The sequence below is a fragment of the Armigeres subalbatus genome, chromosome 2, assembly GCF_024139115.2.
Source record: "Armigeres subalbatus isolate Guangzhou_Male chromosome 2, GZ_Asu_2, whole genome shotgun sequence".
In the NCBI taxonomy this organism is placed as follows: domain Eukaryota; kingdom Metazoa; phylum Arthropoda; class Insecta; order Diptera; family Culicidae; genus Armigeres; species Armigeres subalbatus.
In genome coordinates this window covers 177,626,840-177,649,268 of record NC_085140.1, presented here as the reverse complement: position 1 = coordinate 177,649,268, position 22,429 = coordinate 177,626,840, and the positions used below count along the sequence as shown (strand labels likewise).

Genomic DNA, 22,429 nt, shown 5'->3' with positions numbered 1-22,429 from the left:
AATTTTTACGAAATCTACTAATTAAACGCAGCAATCCATTAAGTCTATCAATTTGTTGACCTGTCATTACGCGAAATAAAAGAAAACAGGTGAGAAAATACCTCAAAACTAGTAAAGTATCACTATATTACCTTATCCTTTTCTCAGCTTTGCACCAATAGTTGCGGTAGTGTTCCAATAGTTGCGAGTCCCATATCAAAACAACGGGATTCGCAACTATACTGCCGCTAACCGCAAGTCGAGCACATCTGACTTTTTGGCAGTTTTGAGTAATTATCATTTTTCACTTTATTTTCACATATACTAAGAGTTATGTTATTCTATGCTAGATGTTTGTTCTAGAAAAGTGGAAAAAAATACCAAGTCAAATTGGCCCATATGGGAAAGTAACCGCAAGTCAGATTTATTTTAGATTGATGCATAGAGGAATATACGTTGCATCATCGTTTTAGGTACATCAGTACATCGTTTTACGTTTGCATTAGTAATTTCCAATATAACGTGTTGAAACTTGTACGCTACATATAGACGAATCCAAGTAAAAATAATAAGAAGACACACGACGGTGTTAACTTTGACAGATCCTACAGCTCAGCATATGGAGATCATTTTAAAATGCTTATAATAAATTCTAGCCAAATTGTAATTAAAATCTGATTGATGTACGGTACAGAAAAAGTTCCGAATTACATATCTGGAAGCTTATCTCAATTTTTTTAATTTTTTCCAAAAATGTATCTATCATACAGTTCGGAACTGTTCAGAAAGAAAGGAACGAATTCATGCCCAACGCCGATAGCGCGAAGTGTTCGCGCTCCTCGATTGCAATAGCACCAACAACGGCATACACAGTGCACATCGGCAACAATCAGCGATGAGAGAGCATAGGAGGCGAGATGAGTATGGACTACCATCATCATCGCCATCATCATCATCATCATCATCACATCATCATCATCATCGTCATCATCATCATCATCATCATCATCATCATCATCATCATCATCATCATCATCATCATCATCATCATCATCATCATTATCATCAACATCATGCACGCCTAGAATGAGCTACGCTGTGCCAGAACATTCCACGTGCTTCTGGAACATGAAGCGTGGAGATATAAATATGCGCGTGTTGCGCGTGTAGCTTCAGTTTTAATTTTATCCCGCGTAACGTACGTAAGTGAAGTGATGTTTAATAAGTTTGTAAAAAGTAAAGTATAGTGAAATAAAGTGAGCGTTACGTTAAACAGTAACTTGCCAGTGTTTGCCTTCTTGTCCGAAAAAGACGTTTTCGTACATTTGGTCCTTCGAGCCGGATAGCGTGAATCCAGCAATCCAGAAGGCAAGGCAAGTTTCGCGAAATCGTGTACGGTCGCACTGTGAAGAATCGCGTAGCAGGTCGGTTTAGTGTGCGCGAAAGTGATAGTCACGGGACCGTGGTAACAGTCTCCGTCGTTGTTAGGGAGACTGTTGGTTTCGAGTAGTTCACTATTTTAGTAGTTCGTCGGTTTTAACGGTAGCAACGCAGCTACAGTATCCGATTCAGTGCTTTGGCGCGCGTCAGTCGTCGATTGTAATTTAATTCAGACACGAGCAGCTGATTATTTCAATGACGTCACCGGGCAACGGCACATCAATTTTCGACAGAAAACGAATCTACAAATCGTTTAGCATGGTTCAGTTAAATCAGCAGCGTGTGGTTATTCTTGGACGCCTGACACGGATCGAAGTGTTTATCCGAGACATCGAATCCAAGCCTGGGATTACAGCAGCATTGGTTCGAGCGCGATTAGAAGTCGTCGACCAATGCTGGACAGATTATGACTCAGTACAAACTGCCATCGACGCAGAAGAAGACTTAAACAAGGAAGAAGAAGAAGAGAAACGCGCAATCTTCGAAGATAGATGTATGAATGCAAGAGCCGCATTGCATTCAATCATCGAAAGATTGCAAGGATCAGGACAAATGATCGCGGGCAGCAGGCATTCTCAATACCAGCAACCTGCAGTGGAACCACAAAAATAGCGGTGCAACTGCCCACATTAGAGTTGCCAACGTTCAGCGGTGAATATACTGATTGGCCGACATTCCGCTACACGTTTGAAACGCTCATCGATAAAACGGACAGCTATCAAACGTGCAAAAGCTACTTTACCTGAAATCAACCCTGCAAGGTGAGGCAGCGAACATGTTGGATGCTATGGACATTACCGATCATAACTACCGCATAGCATGGAGCCTACTTGTGGAGAGGTTTGAAAATCTACGACTAGTCAAACAAAAACATTTGAAGGCACTGTTCACAATCAAGCAGGTGCCTGAAGATTCGTCAAAGGAATTGCGTCGTTTGCTAACTGAGTGCCAGCGGAACGTTAATGCACTGAAGCAACTTGGTGAACCCACTGATCAATGGAGTACAATTCTGGTATACATGATCACCAGCAAGCTTGATAGAGCATCAAGACAAGATTGGGAAAACCAGACCCAGGACGACGATTCGCCGACATACGAACAGATCATTCAATTCATCACCAAAAGATGCCATATGTTGGAAATATTGATGACAGCGAAAAGTGAACATCACAGACCTATGCATTCTAATCCACAAGTGTCGTTTATGTCAACGATCTCAGTGGGTTGCAAGGTATGTAAAAGCAAACGTTATCATCCCATATGGAAATGCAAGAGATTCATCGCGATGAGCTATACAGCTAAGAAACGAAAGGTTAGAAAGCTGAAGTTGTGCTTCAACTGCCTTTCTCCAAAGCATGAAATGGAAAGATGTAGTTCTAGAGGCTGTAAAACTTGCAACGGAAGACATAATAGCTTGTTGCATCGGTCGAACGATATCAGAGCAGATCCAATTCAGCGGATAAAAGGAAAACACCAAGAATATTCAGCAGAGTTGAACAGCAGAAGCTCTGTATCACATAGAGGGTACTATCCAGAGTATCCATCACGCATCTTCAAGGTAGTCCCAAGAACTGACATACGGGAAGAATAGTCAAGAATCAGATTGTTGAAGGCGAGCCTTCAAGGCCGGCGGTATGTTCAGAAAGAAAGGGAACGAATTCATGCCCAACGCCGATAGCGCGAAGTGTTCGCGCTCCTCGATTGCAAATAGCACCAACAACGGCATACACAGTGCACATCGGCAACAATCAGCGATGAGAGAGCATAGGAGGCGAGATGAGTATGGACTACCATCATCATCGCCATCATCATCATCATCATCATCACATCATCATCATCATCGTCATCATCATCATCATCATCATCATCATCATCATCATCATCATCATCATCATCATCATCATCATCATCATCATCATTATCATCAACATCATGCACGCCTAGAATGAGCTACGCTGTGCCAGAACATTCCACGTGCTTCTGGAACATGAAGCGTGGAGATATAAATATGCGCGTGTTGCGCGTGTAGCTTCAGTTTTAATTTTATCCCGCGTAACGTACGTAAGTGAAGTGATGTTTAATAAGTTTGTAAAAGTAAAGTATAGTGAAATAAAGTGAGCGTTACGTTAAACAGTAACTTGCCAGTGTTTGCCTTCTTGTCCGAAAAAGACGTTTTCGTACAGAACTTTTTCCGTATCATACCTCAATCAGATTTTAATTACATTTTGTCTAGAATTTATTATAAGAATTTTAAAATGATCTCCCTATGCTGAGCTGTAGGATCTGTCAAAGTTAACACCGTCGTGTGTCTTCTTCTTATTTTTACTTGGATTCGTCTATAGCAAAAGTTCTTTTGAATATGTTTTGGTTTATGATAATAAAGATATGTTGACTTCCCATATTACCAAATAAACAACAAACTTACTATTGTGAAATCATTCTAATTTCCCACCCAGATAATGAGTTGGAATTTAAACCTGATTTACTTCAGGGCTTTGATATATTTACGCAAGGTTTGTTACCACTTATCCAAACAAAAAAAGAAGAGAACAAGGCGCAATCATCCTATTTCAAAAAGATATTCATATGACTCGCGATGCTATCCTTCAAAATCGCAAACAAGTTTGTTCGGTGAGCGCAATTAGAAATCTGAGAATGATTTTATCAACAGATTGATCAGCTAATAGAATCATTTACAATAAATTGTACAAATCGTGGGTGGCTATACAATGCTCAATTGAGCAATCTACTGTATATTGTCGAAAAATGGTACTTGGGATTAGTACCTTTTCCTATACAGTAGCAGTTGTATACCTGGCCACGTCCTTACAATCACGGAAGGAAGGGAAGGAATGTTAGTTTAACATCTACTAGTGAAGATGCAGAGAACCCATACTACCTTCATAGATGTCTCGGGAAGGAAAATTTGTGTTAGTGGGTAAGGTGAATAATAGGGAGCTCTATTCGACAATATAGAGCGTTTGTCAATAACAGTATATGCTGTAAAAATAATAAAATACATTCATCAAATATCATACATTCATTTACTTACGAACCGTCCTAAGGAAAAACAAAACATAACACAAAATTTCGGCAGATCGTGCGATCGTTCTGCCGTCCGAAACAAGAGCCAATACGCACTGAACTAATTAACTTTATTACCGGCCGCGCAATCATTTCAACAATCTATATTTTCTACAGAAATTCACCTAGAATTTCAAACAATCTTTTGAGATTCCAGAAATATTTTTAAAAGAAACCATTGTTTACTTCCTGAAAATATTTAATAACTTTAAGGAAACCCATAAAATCATCAAAACATTTAATTTCCTGGTAAGCCTCTAAACATTCTTTATTTTTGAGCCTCTAGACAATCTTGGATTAAAAATACATAGAAAACGTCTTGAATTAAAAATCCTTCCGGACTGTCAGTAGCCTTTTTGGAAAAGAATATTCTTCTTCGAGGTTTCTAAGCCAAGTTACCATTTTTGCATTCATATATCACTAGGCTAACACAATGATACTTTTATGCCCAAGGAAGTCAAGGCAATTTCCAATCCGAAAATTGTCTAGACCGGCACCGGGAATCAAACCCAGCCACCCTCAGCATGGTCTTGCTTTGTAGCTGCGTGTCTTACCGCACGGCTAAGGAGGGCCCCCTTTGGAAAAGAATACTTTCTTTAAAATCACGGAAACCTCAACGATTATCAGTTTGACCTTAATTTAACTTCTTTGACATTAGTTTAAATAACTTTGTTACTAGTAAAACTTTGTAGAAAAGTTTTCGTTCAAAGATGTATAGAATTGATAGTTCCGTTAGGATACGGCAGGCATGAAGAATGTTTTTATAGAAGTCGATTTGAAAGCGAGCGGAGGGCAATATTTGTGATGGCATATATCGCACGACCTTCCTCCTGCCAAGCTCCCGTATGAAGGGGGAGGGAAGAATATCAGTGTGGAAGCTGATATATCTCCACTGACTGGATCGTGCTTAGTTCCTCCACTATTGGGTCTTTTACCCTAATCATAATGATGTTTATAGATACATGGGTGTATGATTGTTTTTGAATTTGAGCTGCCCTTATGCACCTACGATGAAAAATGTCATCGTCGCACCTAAAAGTTTCCGGTGGGGCGGTTAAAAAAGTGCAACAAAATTCCGTTTACCAGCTATGGAGTTATTCTAAGCACCGATAACCAAAACGTGCGATCGCCAAAAATATTAACAGAAACTGTATCTGACAGAATGTTATAGCATTTTCAACTTAAGAACTTTTTTTAAAACCATGTTTGATAACTATTACTAATGAATCTGAAATTCGAATCAAATCTATATATGTAGTCTAGTACTAACCAACAACAATATTATGTAGGGTAGAGAACCATTTGGGCAGTACCCCCTATTCCCGTCCGCAACGTTCATTACTCGATCGCATTACAACCGAATTACTTGTTTTTTTTTAGTAAGGTACACCGGGGCAAGATGAAATGCGGGGTAAGTTGAAACGGAAGCTATAATTCAGATAGGAAACGACCGAATGCACTGGTTTATTTTTTTCAACAAACTACTCGCCTAAACGCTCCTTCTGACTGCCATTCCCGAAAGGTTGCAGCTTTCAAAAGCAATCCCTGCCATTGTTTATTTTTCGCCCTTTGCAAAATACAAACCAACTATTTGACGTGTCAATGAAACAGGTCTCAAAACGATGTTTGGAAGAGTTTTTTCATCAAATTTTCACGGTAGGTAATCATTCAATGTTGAATAAGCATAATGATTATGAAAAATCGATGAAAGACCCGTTTTAATTTTTGTATTTTGGTTGTTTGATATTGCTCTGCATGTTCAACTCATCGGGGCAAATAGAAATGCGTGGTGCGGGGCAAGTTGAAACAAACGATTCAAAACGTCACCCTCGCAATTAAAAGTAATTTTTTAAAGAATTCAACATGGTCCGTTAATACATACATTCAAAAAACATAAATTTATGAAAACATGCAAACTTCTGAACCTAAATTTAATAAATTTCCGCCCCTTCCGTCCTGAATGCAACCCTCCTGCAATCTCCACTAGAATGAAAAGGGGTCATGTTTAAACTGCAGTTTTGTGATTCTTAATCTACTGAGCACTGACTCTCAGAAAAATAAAACATAGAGTATGTGAACATTTCGTTAACTACATCTTTCACTACCCCAGCTGTTTATTTCTCTAATCGAAGAGTTTATGAGAGATGTGATGGCTGGTTAATTAATGTAGTTTTGAAGAAGCCACAGCCGAAATAATCAACTGCGCAATATACAAGTGAACCAAATAATGAAGCATCCTGAACAGTGATGGGAAATGTCAAAAAAATGTCATGGGGTTGCTATTACTAATTTGCTAATAACTTTTTTCAAAAGTTGTTTACAATTCGGATTTTTTTATTAACATGTAATGCTTAAAGGATCCTACAACTTTGCCAAACAGGTCATTGTTCTAAATATACAGTGTGAGGCATGATAACGAATTTAAAAAAATGTCACGGAATGTCATGACATTAATGTCATTTGACACTAATTCGGCTCTCACGCCGCCAATTTTAGTTTTAGAGCAATGACCTATCAGACAAATTTTTAGTATCCTTTGAGTGCTTTATGTTTATATAAAACATAGATAGTAAATGACTTGTGAAAAAAGTTATTAAAAAATTAGTCCCATGACATCGATATGACATTTTCCGTCACTGATCCTGAATAGTAATCTGAGTGGTCACAGTAGGAGGAAATCAATTTGATAAATTTTCAACGCAGTGCGTTCTCCAGAATTTGGTTTCTGAAAATACGCTTGTGACTTTGTTGTACACTGCCCTTATTCGCATAAGAGTCCCATGTCAGTTTCGTTGACTTGAGTAATTTGCTGTTGAATTTATCAAACTTGTTTTACATGGATAAATACAAAAAATCTAATAAATTGAAAAAAAAATGGTATCTCTCCAAAAAATTGACATAATATTCTTTATTCGTATTTATCCGTGTTAATTGTCCCACAATTAAATAGACCATACTTAAGTTTATTTCATGTGTAAAGAGTACCTATCAAAATCTGGAATCTAAAGATTGAATATCAAGATGAGACAACAAAAGTGGAACTTGTATTCAAATTTGTAGACCAAAGGCTACTATTCTATCAGTTTTTCTTAAACAGAAGACAATTTTAAGCTCATTACTGGAAGAAAATCAAAATCGTCAAAAACTTACATGGGACTCTTATGCGAATCCTGGCAGTATTATAGTCACCTTTCCAACCTCGTGCTTCTTGAGTCTCACTGAGTACATACATTTTGTTATTAATACGGCAAAATTAGCTTACGTCTGAGAGTATATCACAGTGTTTCAACTTGCCCGATTCGCGGGGTAAGTTGAAACGATGCATATAAAAAATAATTTAAATATAAAAATGTTTATAAAAAGTTTGTTAAGATTGCTTATTTTTATGAATAATATTTAGCCTGAGCTAGCAAACACCGCAAACGGATTCAAAATATATCAAAAGGGTAATTTTTTACAGCACTTCGAATTTCAACTTTGAAAAACCGTTTCAACTTGCCCCGGTGTACCTTACATGTTTAGTTTCTGTCGATATCTAGTGATGTACAAAAAATCAAGCCATTTGGTTGCAACGCGGTCGAGTTATTAACCTTGCGGACGGGAATATGGGGTGCTGTCCAAATGGTCCCGCACCCTAAATATAATTTCACAAACAAACCCGTTTTCTTTATAATTTCATTGCGGCGAAATAACTGTTAACTGCACCATGGTTAGAATAAATTGCATGTTGTAATTAAAGAAAACCTAAACCAAAGTTTGGGCGGGTAATATTTTCAAATGTTTTGAATTTTGGTAGGAAATCCAACTATCATTGATACAGCAAAAAGTAGACGTGTGAACGTTGCTCGTTGTATCATTAAATATTCCTCACACCAGTACGCTTGATCTTGGAAATTTATGATACTACTGACCATCATAAGCTAACGTTTTATAAAGTGCTTATTTTATTCGACTTTGCTGCATTCAATCCGGTACTACAAGTCCGCCCAGAATTAATGGTGATGCTGATGATCGACCCTGCTATGCTTTTGACATGCTTCGAATCGATTTCCACTCGTGCAAATGCAACGACAAAGTGTGGTTCCAGCGTCAAATGCACAGTTGATGTTAAATGTCACCAACGTCAAGTGCACCCAAGTTGAACGACATTCAGTTGTTTTCCTTAAATTAGAATTAAACGATTGAATGAACGGCGACACGGTTTACGGCCGTGAGTTTAATCCTCGATTGGGTTTACGAAAAAGGTTGGAGTGATGTCATTTTACAAGAACAGCTTGGATGTGTACGGATTGTGTATGTAACGGACAATTCAAGTATTCATATTCCAAATTGTTTTCCTATTCATATAAGACAGTTATGTATTTTTTAGCAGTGGATATAAATTGTGATCGGATATAAATTTGTTAAATGCAAAAGTTAGCAAAAGCTGCTTTTGAATGGGTTGTATATTATAACCACAGACAAACAGACGTAACAGCTTGAACATTTTTCTGAAAAATCCATCGTCTAACTCCTCCACCACCATCTTGCGAGCATGTTACACGAAACAATGTTTCGTAAGACATTGTCACCAAAAGGCGCTGGAGTGAAATGTCAAACTCGAAGGATTACGACGCTAGCGCCTCTAGTTGTGAAACGCGCAATCAATAAAATTCAAATGGATCGTTGAAGTCATGGTCGATGGTAATTTCTCTAGTGTTACGTCTGTTTGTCTGTGTTATAACTGTGTAATTTGGTGACAGGGCAGCCTAAAAAAGTCGAATGATGAATTCAATCATCAGTGCAAAAAAAGCTCACAGCAGTAGAGTTCCGGGAGTGAAAATGGAGGTGCGTAGGGGAGGATAGTCCAAAATAACCTCCTTAAGTTTTTTCAATGCTATAATTAATATAATCCGAAATATCGAATAAATTCAACGTGCAGACACAACCAAGGAATGTAATTGTCGCTGAAAAATGCAAAAACAAGCGACAAAAGAGAATAGCGATAACTCTTTGTCCTCATCTGCAGTGGATAAAGACATTGTTGCGTTCCATTTTATTTGCAACAAACATGGAGATGTAGTTGATGTGAACTTTTCAAACTGCGATAACTTGTATATTCCAGAATTAAAACTCAAATCATGTCAACAGACGGTTAAGTTTATGTCTAAACTATGATAACTGATTAACCAAAAACATCATTTGAAAATCGACTAGGGGAAACTGGGGTAATATGCACCCCCGGGGCAAAACGACCCTTTGACGTTTTTGAGGTCATTTTCGGCAGATTTTCAGGAATGTTCACTACAGGGCATGTAGTTTGGATCTCGAACTATGAATCTAGCAGTAAACACTCTTGAAAATATGTCTGGAGCACCGCCAAAAAAGCCAAAAGGTCGTTTTGCCCCCGAGGTGCATTTTACCCCAGTTGACCCTACTTCTCAAAATTCGCGGAAAGCGATCATTGTCCTATTCTGTTGCAGTTTGGGACAAACGCTTATTGCTAGTTGAGTTTGTCCCAACATTTACAAGAGAGGACAATGTTGTTGTCATTGCCAATGTTGTCATTTTACATTCTCTGGACACAACATTTAGAAAAACTAGCTACATATCACAATGATCTCCTACTCAAAACAACTAGTTTTTCTTTCTTTTTGTCTTTCTTTAGTGCCGTGGACCCCCGGTAAAATGACCTTAGCACTCTCAGTAATTCTGGTTAGTCCTATTCAATTATAATACAGTTATTTATTTCAATCCATATCCCCTTTTGAAATGTCTCATAATGTGTGGTGCATGGAGTTGACTACGCACATTCTTCAACAAACCAGACATATACCAGACAACGATCGAGTATTTCCGTACGGCCTCAAATGTCTGGTACGGTGTTAGCCAAAATGAAACTGGAAGAAAGAAGCCAGAAGCACAACCACCGATGCTTTGGCAGTAGTCGGCGCACGCGATCGCAACATGATTTGATAGTGATCGCAATAAATTAATAATGACATTACAAGGTATTTAATTAGACGTTGACACTTGGAGTCCATTATTTGGCTTCGACGAGTGCGGAGGTAGTGAAAAGAAAAAAAAACTAGCAGTTCGAATACGCCTACGTCTGTTTGGGTTTGCTAATTGGACCAAATTATGGCGAGGACAGTCATCGAGCGAGGCATAGTTACCATTCAATGCACCACAGAACGCTGAAAACCAATAATGGACATTTCGAAAGGGGAAAGGCTGAAGGACCTCAATTGAATTCATATGGAGATAAGCTTGTATCAAGGTCTAAAATTGAATACTGTTCCAATTAAACGTGAATGAAATTAGCAATAAATGCTCTTTACGGAATTTATGTAGTTGGAAACACATTGATAATTGAAGAATTATGATTAACTTTTGTAATCTAATGAACAATATATGGATTATTTTGAGAGCTTAGTTGATTTCACGAAACATCAGCGCTCTACGTCTAACATATGGTTCAAATAAAATCTACTTCTATGGATGAACTCGAATAAAGTTTCGCAAGCAAAAATTTTCTCATTATCATTTCATCTCTTAAGTCGTACAAGTGAGAATTGATTTAAATACCCTTGAAACATAAAATATGTCGGTGTGGAGATAAAACCAGTAGATGAAAATCAATAAAAATCAAAAAATTGTTTGGAGCTGTAAAAGTCAAAGAAAATTCTGCATCAACGTCATATGTTTACGATTGGCCCTTCGTGGAATCATCTATTCAACATCATAAAAACATGTTTTCTCACAGTAACAGCAACGGTTATATGAATTCGAGCGGCAGTTGATCGACGAGTGTTGATATGAAATTCCCCCTTTTCCAGTTGAATTGCGCAATGCGGCCTTACTTACGTATTCCGGTGCGTATGCATACAGTGCATCCTTGACAGCTTTCACTAGTGGCGGACCCAGTATCGATAGATATGCGAGAAATAGTGCCTGCAAGCAATAGAAATAAAAAAAACGAATGTAAGACGCTGATTAGCCCGGTGCAATCTAAATGCGACTGAAAATGTGTACAATCACGAGCCGGATGCGCACTTATCGGTCGCGAATCGATGTGTTTCTGCTTTTGCGCCCCGCCACAAAGGTGACAATCAGACGTAATTTTCTTAATGAAAATGTGCAATTAGCCTGCAGACCGGGGGTAATGAATGTGATTTCTCATAACGACTTGCTAATAACCGATTCGATCTTTGATTATGCCATTAGAACTGTCGCAATTGGCATGTTTGGTAAGTGCCGGCATGCAACACCGCTAATTATTTTGCAATGATTGGTTCGCCGAATTACCGCTTTGTAGATCAGCCGCTCTGACAGAAATAGTTCCTTTTGCATAGTAACATGTCCATGCGGTTTCAGGCCATTAGGCCGATGGCCGTTAAGATAAAGGTCATTAGGCCGAACGGTCATTAGGGCGAATGGCCGTAAGGCCGAATGAGTAGAAAGAAGCAACTAGTGAGAAATGAGAAGTTCTTCCTTCACATTAACCCTTCTTCTTTCTCACCTCAACTCCTGTTTTTTCCTTCTTTGTTCTTTCTTCTTTGCTCTTCCCTTTTCCCTTTTTCGTCATCCTCCTTCCTTCTTCCATCATCCTTCTTATTTCTTCCTTCTTCCTTCCTTCTTCTTCCGTGACGAAAATATCACGAAACTTTAATATCTCAGCCATTTCTCGACAGATTTTCAATTTGAACCATTCGATCAAGGAAGAGTCAACGCTTCTTTGTATTTATTTGAAAATACTGATTTTTAACTATTTATTATTAATAATTGATAAAAAGTTTAGAAATAGGTAAACTAACCAATCACGTACATGCATCACTAGCACAGACATCAAAAACCAATCACTTGCGGGTTTGGATCTTATCCTCAGTTTGAATAAGATTTCACGCAGAGTGGACGCAGAGCAAAGCATCACGGAGGCGCTGGTAACATTTTCAACGGAAATCCCTCGCATTGGTGGTGGTCCTGGGTGTGTTGTTGCAGATCATTCAACCTCAACGAACCAGCTTTTTATATGAAGAAAAGGTTGACTACAAAAATAGCACTGTTGCGAAACCGCGCCGCCACTCAGTGGCAACGCTTTAATTACATTACATTTATTACAAATTGTGGTGGCAGTTAGTTGTTGGAAATCCGCATTGGGGAAAGAAAATTGGTTCTTCTCAGGACTAGCATTTTTTGAACAGAAAGGTTTAATTGCAAAAATGGACTGTTTCGGTGGCATCGACGTTTGACATGGAAGCTTGGTTTCTGTTAGTGATTCCATCCATTCAAATTTACGGGCTTAATTTATTGAATACAAGAAAGCTGCTTTCCGGCGCGCGACCCATTTTGATCGGGATTCCGCAAAGACAACCCGGGTAGACGAAAATGGCTCATTAACAGTAAAACGTGATATTGATAACAAAACATGATATTAACTTGTTTGAAATAAGAGTAAAAATAACAAGCAAAATTAACAAAAATTTGCACCGAAATATCATAAACATTTCAGGTTGTGTCATTAACAAGAACTTATCAATATCTTGAGCTATTAGTTTGTTCTTGTTAATATCAAACTCTGATATTTTTATGATATTTCGGTGCAAATTTTTGTTATTTTCACTTGTTATTTTTACTCTTATTTCAAACAAGTTAATATCATGTTTTGTTATCAATATCACGGTTTCTACCCGGAAAAGGTTCTACATTGCTACATTGCCACCAACATATTATATGTTTTCTGTTTATTAACAAAAGCTCTACTTATTGTTTCCCATTTAGTGGCTATATTTACTACCTAGTAACCCCTCAGATGAATTTTAGCCAAAAAATTGAAATGTCAATTTTAGAACGTTTTTTTACGAACAGATCGTAAGTTTCGAGTGGAAGCGAGATTTTCAGTTACAATTCGTTGAAAAAAGACGACAAAGATATACTTTTTCCCATTGGTAATGATTATTTTGAATCTCATGTGTTAGATTATGGTGTGATTAGCGTGAAAATGCTTTGCCTTTCTTTGGTTTCTGGATTTTTGACGAAATTGCTTGGGAAAAAAGTGCAAAACTTTTTTTTTTCATTTCTGATGCGTTTTCCAACTAGCACTCTTCGGTTAAACATGTAACTGTGCAATTCAACATCGCGCATATTTGTCACCCATCATGTTTGCACTGCTGCACCCGCGAGGAAGGTGGGATCGACTGGCCACGAATGTGTATACTCACGATGACTGACAGGATCTGTCATTTGACACGTGCATGCTAGGCCTGTTCATGATAATAGGCCTGTCCAATGCCACACATCTTCTCTCTTCTCCAAAAAAATGCATTAACCCTTTTCTACTGTATGAAAAAAATAACACCTACGACATATTATGTATCATCCGGTTACGCTCTCATCATGATACAAAAGCACCTTGCAGCAAACAATCATTCCCGGCACTCCATTGTATTGCAGGCATCTCATTTCATAATCGAAGAACACATTTAAATGGTGGCTCACATAAATATGGGAAACCACTCTCAAGGAACTTCCATGCAGTGGGCGTCTTGACTCGCAATTGTACTCACAACTCGTGAAGTAACATTTCACGTGTACTTCAAATCACTACCACTACTTCTGCTTTTTTTCGAACACACGTCCAATGCACTGTGCATTCACATTTGTGAAACAACCAGCAACAAAAACCAGATACCGTTACTTAAAAAAAGGTCGATGATCAGCTCCAAATCATGGCCGAATATCTAATTTCAGTTAAATCAATCCTCTTGTGTACCTGTGACATTTCGGATCCACAACACCAAACTACTTGTAGGTCATCGACCATCGCTAAGCAAGAGACTCTTGCTTGGCTGAACTGTGATCACGATCAACAATAACACCGTTCTTCTTGCGGGCGTCCCACCAACGCAGAGGAAGAAACTTTTGAATGCGGCGTCCCACCACGCAGAATTGTGATCATTCCAATCCACAATAACACCGTTCTTCTTGCGGGCGTCCCACCAACGCAGAGGAAGAAACACTTGAATGCGGGTGTCCCACCACGCAGAATTGTGATCATTCTGATCCACAATAACACCGTTCTTCTTGCGGGCGTCCCACCAACGCAGAGGAAGAAACACTTGAATGCGGGTGTCCCACCACGCAGAATTGTGATCATTCTGATCCACAATAACACCGTTCTTCTTGCGGGCGTCCCACCAACGCAGAGGAAGAAACACTTGTATGCGGGCGTCCCACTACGTAGAATTGTGATCACTCCGATTCACAATAACACCATTCTTCTTGCGGGCGTCCCACCAACGCAGAGGAAGAAACACTTGAATGCGGGCGTCCCACCACGCAGAATTGTGATCATTCCGATCCACAATAACACCGTTCTTCTTGCGGGCGTCCCACCAACGCAGAGGAAGAAACACTTGAATGCGGGTGTCCCACCACGCAGAATTGTGATCATTCTGATCCACAATAACACCGTTCTTCTTGCGCGCGTTCTACCAACGCTGAGGAAGAAACACTTGAATGCGAACATTCACCGCGCAGCACTGTGATTCATCTTCAGCTATACCAATCAAGCTCTCTTTATTGAACTCTGCTCCCCTAGACAACGCATGCGAAAACGATTCTTCCTTTTCATAGTTTTGTCTTTTATTCTTCTTCTTATTACAGTTGACCGACTTTTCATAGCGCTATAAGTGTTTCCAATTCGCGAAAGTGTTTTTATGTTTCACAATGGTTTTCATATCGGAGTAAAACACATTCATAACTATAGAATATCAGGCATCACGGTTATATTCAAATACTCTTCAAAAGGGAGAAATCTTCGATAATCAAAGGTTATTCAGAATATCAGGGCTGGTAGCGATGAATGCCGTTTAAAATAGTGACTTTAGTGACCAACGATGACAAAAAAGTGACCAAATAGTGACTTTTCGATTGCAGAAAAAGTGACCAAATAGTGACTTTTGCATGTTGTTTTGAACCGGGCATAGAACCACAAGTTGCATTAGCATTGTTACGGTATAATTCGTAGATTGCAAACTAGTGTGTTATTTTTGAAATCCTTATGTAGAATGCTATCAGAAATCAAGAAAAGGCAAAAACTACAAAAACATGATGATTACTGCTACTGGCCATGCCCATCTTCATCGTAAGAAGGGAGAGGATGAAAGCAGCAAAATTATGTGGATGATTACAACAACATTTGTTGTTTAGTATGAGCTCGAAGTTACAGCTAAATAATTATATAAAATTATCTTATAGATTTCGAGACTATTTGGACTCACAAAGTTTATAAATAATTGGTATGATCATTTGTTTGAGAAAATACAAAGTAATTAAAATAATGAAGAAATTTTTAAAATACGATTTTACCTGTTATTGAACTATGGTTTAATAATAAATTTAAAAAAAGTTTTTACCGTGGCATTCCGAGGAAAATTTTTAAAATCCAATAAAACCAATCCAAAAATTCTCTTGTCATAAGACGAGTTTGTACAATCCCATTGAATTCCACCGCTTAATTGTATCTTGACAGATACGTATTTCGACCTCAACAGTAAGGCCGTCTTCAGTGTCTCGTACTTGACTCGACTTCGAGTCGAGTCGAGTCAAGTACGAGACACTGAAGACGGCCTTACTGTTGAGGTCGAAATACGTATCTGTCAAGATACAATTAAGTGATTCAATGGGATTGTACAAACTCGTCTTATGACAAGTGAAGACATTCCACTAAAAAGCTCAACATAATTTTCTTACCAAAAATTCTAATAAACTTTAATTTCTAAATGGCAGACTTCAGTATTAAAGTTAATTAAAAATATGTGGCCAAAAAAAATTCGAGTTGAAAAATCTTTTAAATCTAATTAGTTTTTTGGTTTTGTTTTAGATTTAAAAACTCCGACCAATTCATTCTCCTTCACACTAGTTTTTTGGGTATCTTTCCTTAATTGTTAATAAATAGAATCACTTCCACAATTTTTTTTCGAGACTTATCTCGAAGGGTGGATTGAACAATCATAAACGGATTTAACAACCATTCAACATCGACGCCCTTATTGCTCATTATTCTACGCAGACTACGTGGTTCTGGTATCAAAACTCCTAAATTCTGTACTCTTTACTTGAGGGTCGCATTTCGCATTTTAACAAAATTCGTGAAAAAAGATTTTAGTTGACATGAATCGGAAAAAACCTCAAGATTTCCACAACACACTTGGAACTTTTTGGGTGCATATTTCCCTAATTTAATATATTGCTACCAGATCCACATTTGATTTGATTGATCATGGGTGAGATAACCGTGCACTTTGTAGCTCCGTGATTGACCAGAACAATCGTAATTGCACAGGGAACCAATGCATGGAATCATGGGATTTGCTCTCCAACCTCAATGTACGCAGTCCGAGAGCTCTTGTATTTTAAACGGCGATAACGGCGCTGGTCACGTCCTCACGGTCTATCGAGGATGGGAAGGAATTGATGATGCAGTCACTCGCCCACTGTAAACCGAGAACGCCTCTGGACTCGCCACGAGTTCATGCGGAATTTTATTGAAATCTAGGGGTTTTCATGGCATAGGTTCGTCTTGGTTAACGGGTTGTTGCTAATGTGGTAGTGATGAAATGGTATATGTAAATTGGACGCCAGAAACGAGCTTTGTCGCTCAGATATCGAACCGCCAGAATTAGTCAAAATGTAACGTAGAAGATAGAAGTAGGAAGGGCCTGGGATTGAAGCCACGACCCTTTGCGTAAGAGGCAGAAGTGGTAGCCATACCATGACCACCAAGCCCGTTAACACATTTGATTTGGTTGATCATAATACCTAGGTACAAATGATGTTTATTTTGAACTTTTTTACAACAGGCAATGCAAAAATAGTGTCTTTAGTGACCATTTTCCGAAAAATAGTGACTTTAGTGACTTTTGGATGCAAATAGTGACTTTTTAGTGACTAGACCCAAAATAGTGACCAAGTCACTAAAAAGTGACTCGCTACCAGGCCTGGAATATTGTATTCAAGATGCTAAATACATCTGATAGTTCGTGGTAGCGTTTGGCTGAATGCAGATGACATTACATTTTCTTATCCCATGTCCCATCACAAATTGCGCCTTAAATTTTCCGAAGGATAGTTGAAAAACATTCAAAGAGTACCCCGATCTTTCGAAGCTTTGCCAACCTCGTAGCCAACACTAGCCATCAACAAATTAGAAAATTTCTGTAACACTTTCTAATCCATTGCACATTCAAAGAACTGTACGAATACGTGTTCTTGATAATTCAAACTATTGTAATAAATAAACATGTAAACATTATAACATTTAGTTTCAAAATGAACTTGTTTTGAAAATAAAACTCAGAAGTTCTTATTGGTGTATTTAAGTTTATCGCCAATCACACACTTGATTAATCCATTAACAATCAAATCCAATCGGCGAGATCGTATCTAAGAAACTACTTCTCTTAACAAATTGAAAGAGACTGGCAAACAAGCATATCTTTTTGCGTTCCCCTTTCCGCAGAAATAACTCGGTTTGGCATAGTAATTAAGAGTGTTTACAAAAAACTAAAACATAATCGTCACTCTTCGTACCAATGCAAAAAGCTCCGCTGCCTTTACTTTTTCGGCTGCGTCCGAAATTGTTTTTTTTTCACACACTTCTATAAACATGATAGGTGACTTTATGCGAAATATGTTTATGTACTCCTGGCAGGATCTCCAAATTTGCAATTCAACATCGCGAATATTTGTCACCCATCATGTTTGCACTGCTGCACTCGCGAGGAAGGTGGGATCGACTGCCCACGAATGTGTATACTCACGATGACTGACAGGATCTGTCATTTGACACGTGCATGCTAGGTAGACTGGCCCAGATTAGTATGGGGAGAAAAAAATGTTGTCGAATTCCACGGGGCACCCCCCAGAATTGTGTCTTTGGGTGAGAAAATCAATCTCTAAAAATTTCAGCTCAATCGCTTATTTATTTATTTATTTCTGAAACCATCAACAGGCGATATTGCCCCAATGATGTAACTTAATCCTAGTAGAACTCACATGTATTAATTTATTTACTTGTAGTATTTCAACTGACTTTCTAATGATCTCATCGAAAAACGATTGAAACTGAAATTACTAACAATTACTAGCAATGGACAAGCAACAGAAAAAAAAAACAATTATATCAGCAACAGAAAAAAAAAACAATTATAGCTATGAACAGTCTTCCCACGAACCTGAACTGAGTTCAACTTGAGTATAATTTTCTTCAGTTGCGTTCAGTTCCAAACCCGCATCGCTACTGTACTCAGGTTCGGGTGTATACCGTGTACCGAGCGGTACATGTATAAACTGAAGTACAAAACTTCGGTTCGAACTGTGGTACACCAAACACAGACGAGCTATATCCGAACAAAAGACGAAGTATGTCACTGTAAACTTCGACGAAAAGAAGCGAAAGGAGAATGGGAGAGGCTGTAAAGATAAGAGTTGAATGCTAGTGTTCTGATCCAGCGTTCTTTTTATATGTCGAAAGAAATTTTTATTTTATTTTTTTTTTCAGCAGAGAATAAAAAAGAATAATGTCGTTTTCGTTTATTCGCACCGGTGTAGGTAAACTTGCACTGGAATCGTTCGTTTTTAAAAACGGTGCAGTTCCATTCTTGCTTTATTTTGCCACCGGTGTAGAAAAATTTACACTTTGCCTGAAGCTGGTAGGCACCGCGTGGTAACAATACTTGTGTGATGTGGAATTGTCATAAGTTTCCTATTAGGTCCTTCGGGTATCTTTGTTTTTATTTTATTATCTGCTGATATCTATGCCTCATTAAAATTATCTTCTATATAATAAAAATGAAATGGACTGTGTTTGTATCCGCATAACTCGAAAACGGCTGAATGGATTTTCTTCATTCCTTCAGCAAGTATGTTGGTTATCGTTTCCGACGGGTTTATATGATATTTCCTCATGCGAAAATTACGTGAAAAGTTTAGTAAATAGTGAAAAATTAAAATTATGATTTGTTTGGAATCTTCGCATGGGCAGTTCACAACGCGCTTTATCGCCTACTATGCAGGACAACGTCTGCCGGGTCGACTAGTATTTGATAATTTGTATCAATGTTGTTGAAGTACAATCAAAAGCTGCAAAGATTCTTTATCCAAGAACTTTCTATAAATGTACAATTTGTTATAATATTTATGGATTATTACAATTATCAGTGGTTAAAATAAACGATTAAATATATCAAAATCAACAAAAGTAGGTAGACATTAAAAAAGGGAGATCAAATTTCAATACATGTTGAATTTTCATAGAAAAATCTTTCTATATTCAATATTACCTTGCAGTCAGTCATATTACCTAACAATTAGTCAGTCTATTTTAACTTTTTCCAACAAATATTGACATAATCTAACAGTTTTTCACTGTGAAATTCTGAAATAGATCTCAAATTAATAGTCGATTCACATAACTATGTTGAAATCCAAAAATAATTTAAATTTGCACATATGCGGTCAAGAACAGTGTTCTTGTTTTGAACTTCAATCAGTTTCACGCATCATATCATTTTTAAAGCAAAGATAGAAGGTGAACTTCAATTCAAAACTTGGATCATTCACATATCTGAATTTTTCTACTATTAATATAAATGTATTGTGTAATTATGTTCTATACTATTTATATGAAATAATTGGAGTAAAAGAAAAAATGTCAAGTTTCCAGAGAACGACTTTGAAGTAAATCCTGCAACGTGCTATTTTTTAGATTTAACCATCTATAAATTTAATAATAAATCAATAAATTATTTATGTTGAAGTCTACAAACTCATTATTTTTGGATAAAACTCAAATTTTACGATCATTTTGATACAGTTATCGAGGGGTGAGAATAGGGTTGCGAATAGATCACTGTTTCAACAGCTTAGAATGTGTTTAGTGCAAGAAAATTAATTAATTATGAAAGTCCATTTCGAACGATTTTGTTATCGACCTCTTGGCTGTCAGTAATGTCGATGGTGGTAATTGAAATAATCTTCATTTTTAATACGTTTTAAATAAATATAAACATATAATATGATTGGAATCTAGTAACTTTTCCACGGCTAGATTCCATAAATTTCTAGCATTCACAATTTATCAAATCCTACAAGAACCATTTGTTTTTTTTTTGTAGATTTTTCGACACTTCTTCTTCTTCTTATTGGCATTACATCCCCACACTGGGACAGAGCCGCCTCGCAGCTTAGTGTTCATTAAGCACTTCCACAGTTATTAACTGCGAGGTTGCTAAGCCAAGTTACCATTTTTGCATTCGTATATCATGAGGCTAACACGATGATACTTTTATGCCCAGGGAAGTCGAGACAATTTCCAGTCCGAAAATTTCTACACTTACATATATTATTAACAATAAACAAAACCTTATGCCTAACCATGTTTTACGTTTTCAATTTGCAAAATTAAATTACAAAATTGGTGTAATAATTTGTGCAATATAAAGTAGATATTGAAAAACATTAAAAACAAGAAAAACTTGCACAAATCTCAATAGTATTTACTTGTTATTTGATTGACGGCATCAACAACTCCATCGAAAACATGTGTTGGCAGTCAAAAAGTTGCACCTAAACTGTTCGTATTTGCGATGACAAATGTTGCACCTCCCGTGTATACCGTTCGGAATAAAGGAATAAACGAACATAAGTGTGAAACACAACACATCAGCTGTACTGTATACCCTTACCGTACCGAAGTTTGAACTTGGGTTTGAAAATGAACTCGAACGCAAGTTCGGGTTTGAGTACATCATCGTGCGTTGCGGTTCGAACTGAAGAAGAGAGTTCAAAAAGAGTACGCGTACTCTTGTACCGAGCGGGTTTGATGTTCGTTGGGAAGACTGTATGAATTGAAGAGCAAACAATAGTTGAAAATGGTGTTTTATACATAGTTATGAAATTCTCTAAAACAGATTCCGGCTGGCCATGTCGATGGAAGTAGCGCTGATTCTTTGAAGCGTTGGTCGATTCCGATCTTAAATGAAATGTACGGCATTGAGGATGGTTCTTTCCATACTGGGACAAGCTTCTTGACTATAGATGACACATCCGGACCAAGGGAATCAGTTACCAACTTGGAAATATCGCTGTCAGTAACGTGGTTCTTCAAACGCGTGAAGAACAGCCAGCATTTGTCATCCTTTACGCTAGGGTTCAAGGCAACAATTTTATTATCAATTTTCTTTGTTCCGCATAATAGCTTAGGAAATGACAATGGTGATGATTTTGCAACAGGAGAATCGACAGTGCGGGTGCGTGGAGTGTAGGAGTATGAGCACTTGTTGCTAATATCATTGATGGTTTCCTGGATGACGGCAATATGTTTTTTCATTTCCGAGATTTCAAAGTCATATTGCATTTTATTTCAGCAGTTTCGGAGATGTTGGAAATACGTTTTTGCAATTATCTAACGATAAACGTTCATCTCGGATTTTATGTATGTTTTGGATACATTGGTCGCATATCCAACACATATTCGAATTTTACGGTACTTCATTAGCTCATCACGACTGGACACAATACACTTTGCATGGAATACTTTACTGCACAATCCTTCACAAGCGACGCAGTCATCCTTCCGGGCGATTGAACTACAGCATTGTTCACAGATCGTCGATTTGTTTTCGTTTGGTCTCTCAGCCATTATCACAATAAAAGCAAAAACAGAATTCGACGACGACTCGACGGCGGCTCGACGACAAGCAGTTATGACGATTTCAGCCGAAACCTATACAAAAGTTCATTTAATCATCATACAATGTTCTGTGAAATTGTTCTGTAGCATACCAACTGCCGTTTTTGCAATTCTGAGGTCAATCGAGCAATCAGAAACAATTTCCAGATCGAATGAGTGACGGAGGTGTATTTTCCTATACATTTTGGCTGA

General features: G+C 37.8%; 1 protein-coding gene across 1 annotated transcript in view; it reads right to left on the bottom strand.

Annotated features, from left to right (window-relative positions):
* Positions 1-22,429, bottom strand: part of LOC134215549 (uncharacterized) — a 78,662-nt gene that overhangs the window by 15,461 nt on the left and 40,772 nt on the right. Inside the window, exon 2 of the mRNA XM_062694711.1 lies at positions 11,350-11,436. Coding sequence (XP_062550695.1) covers positions 11,350-11,436 — 87 coding nt within the window. The remainder of the gene's footprint in view (positions 1-11,349; positions 11,437-22,429) is intronic.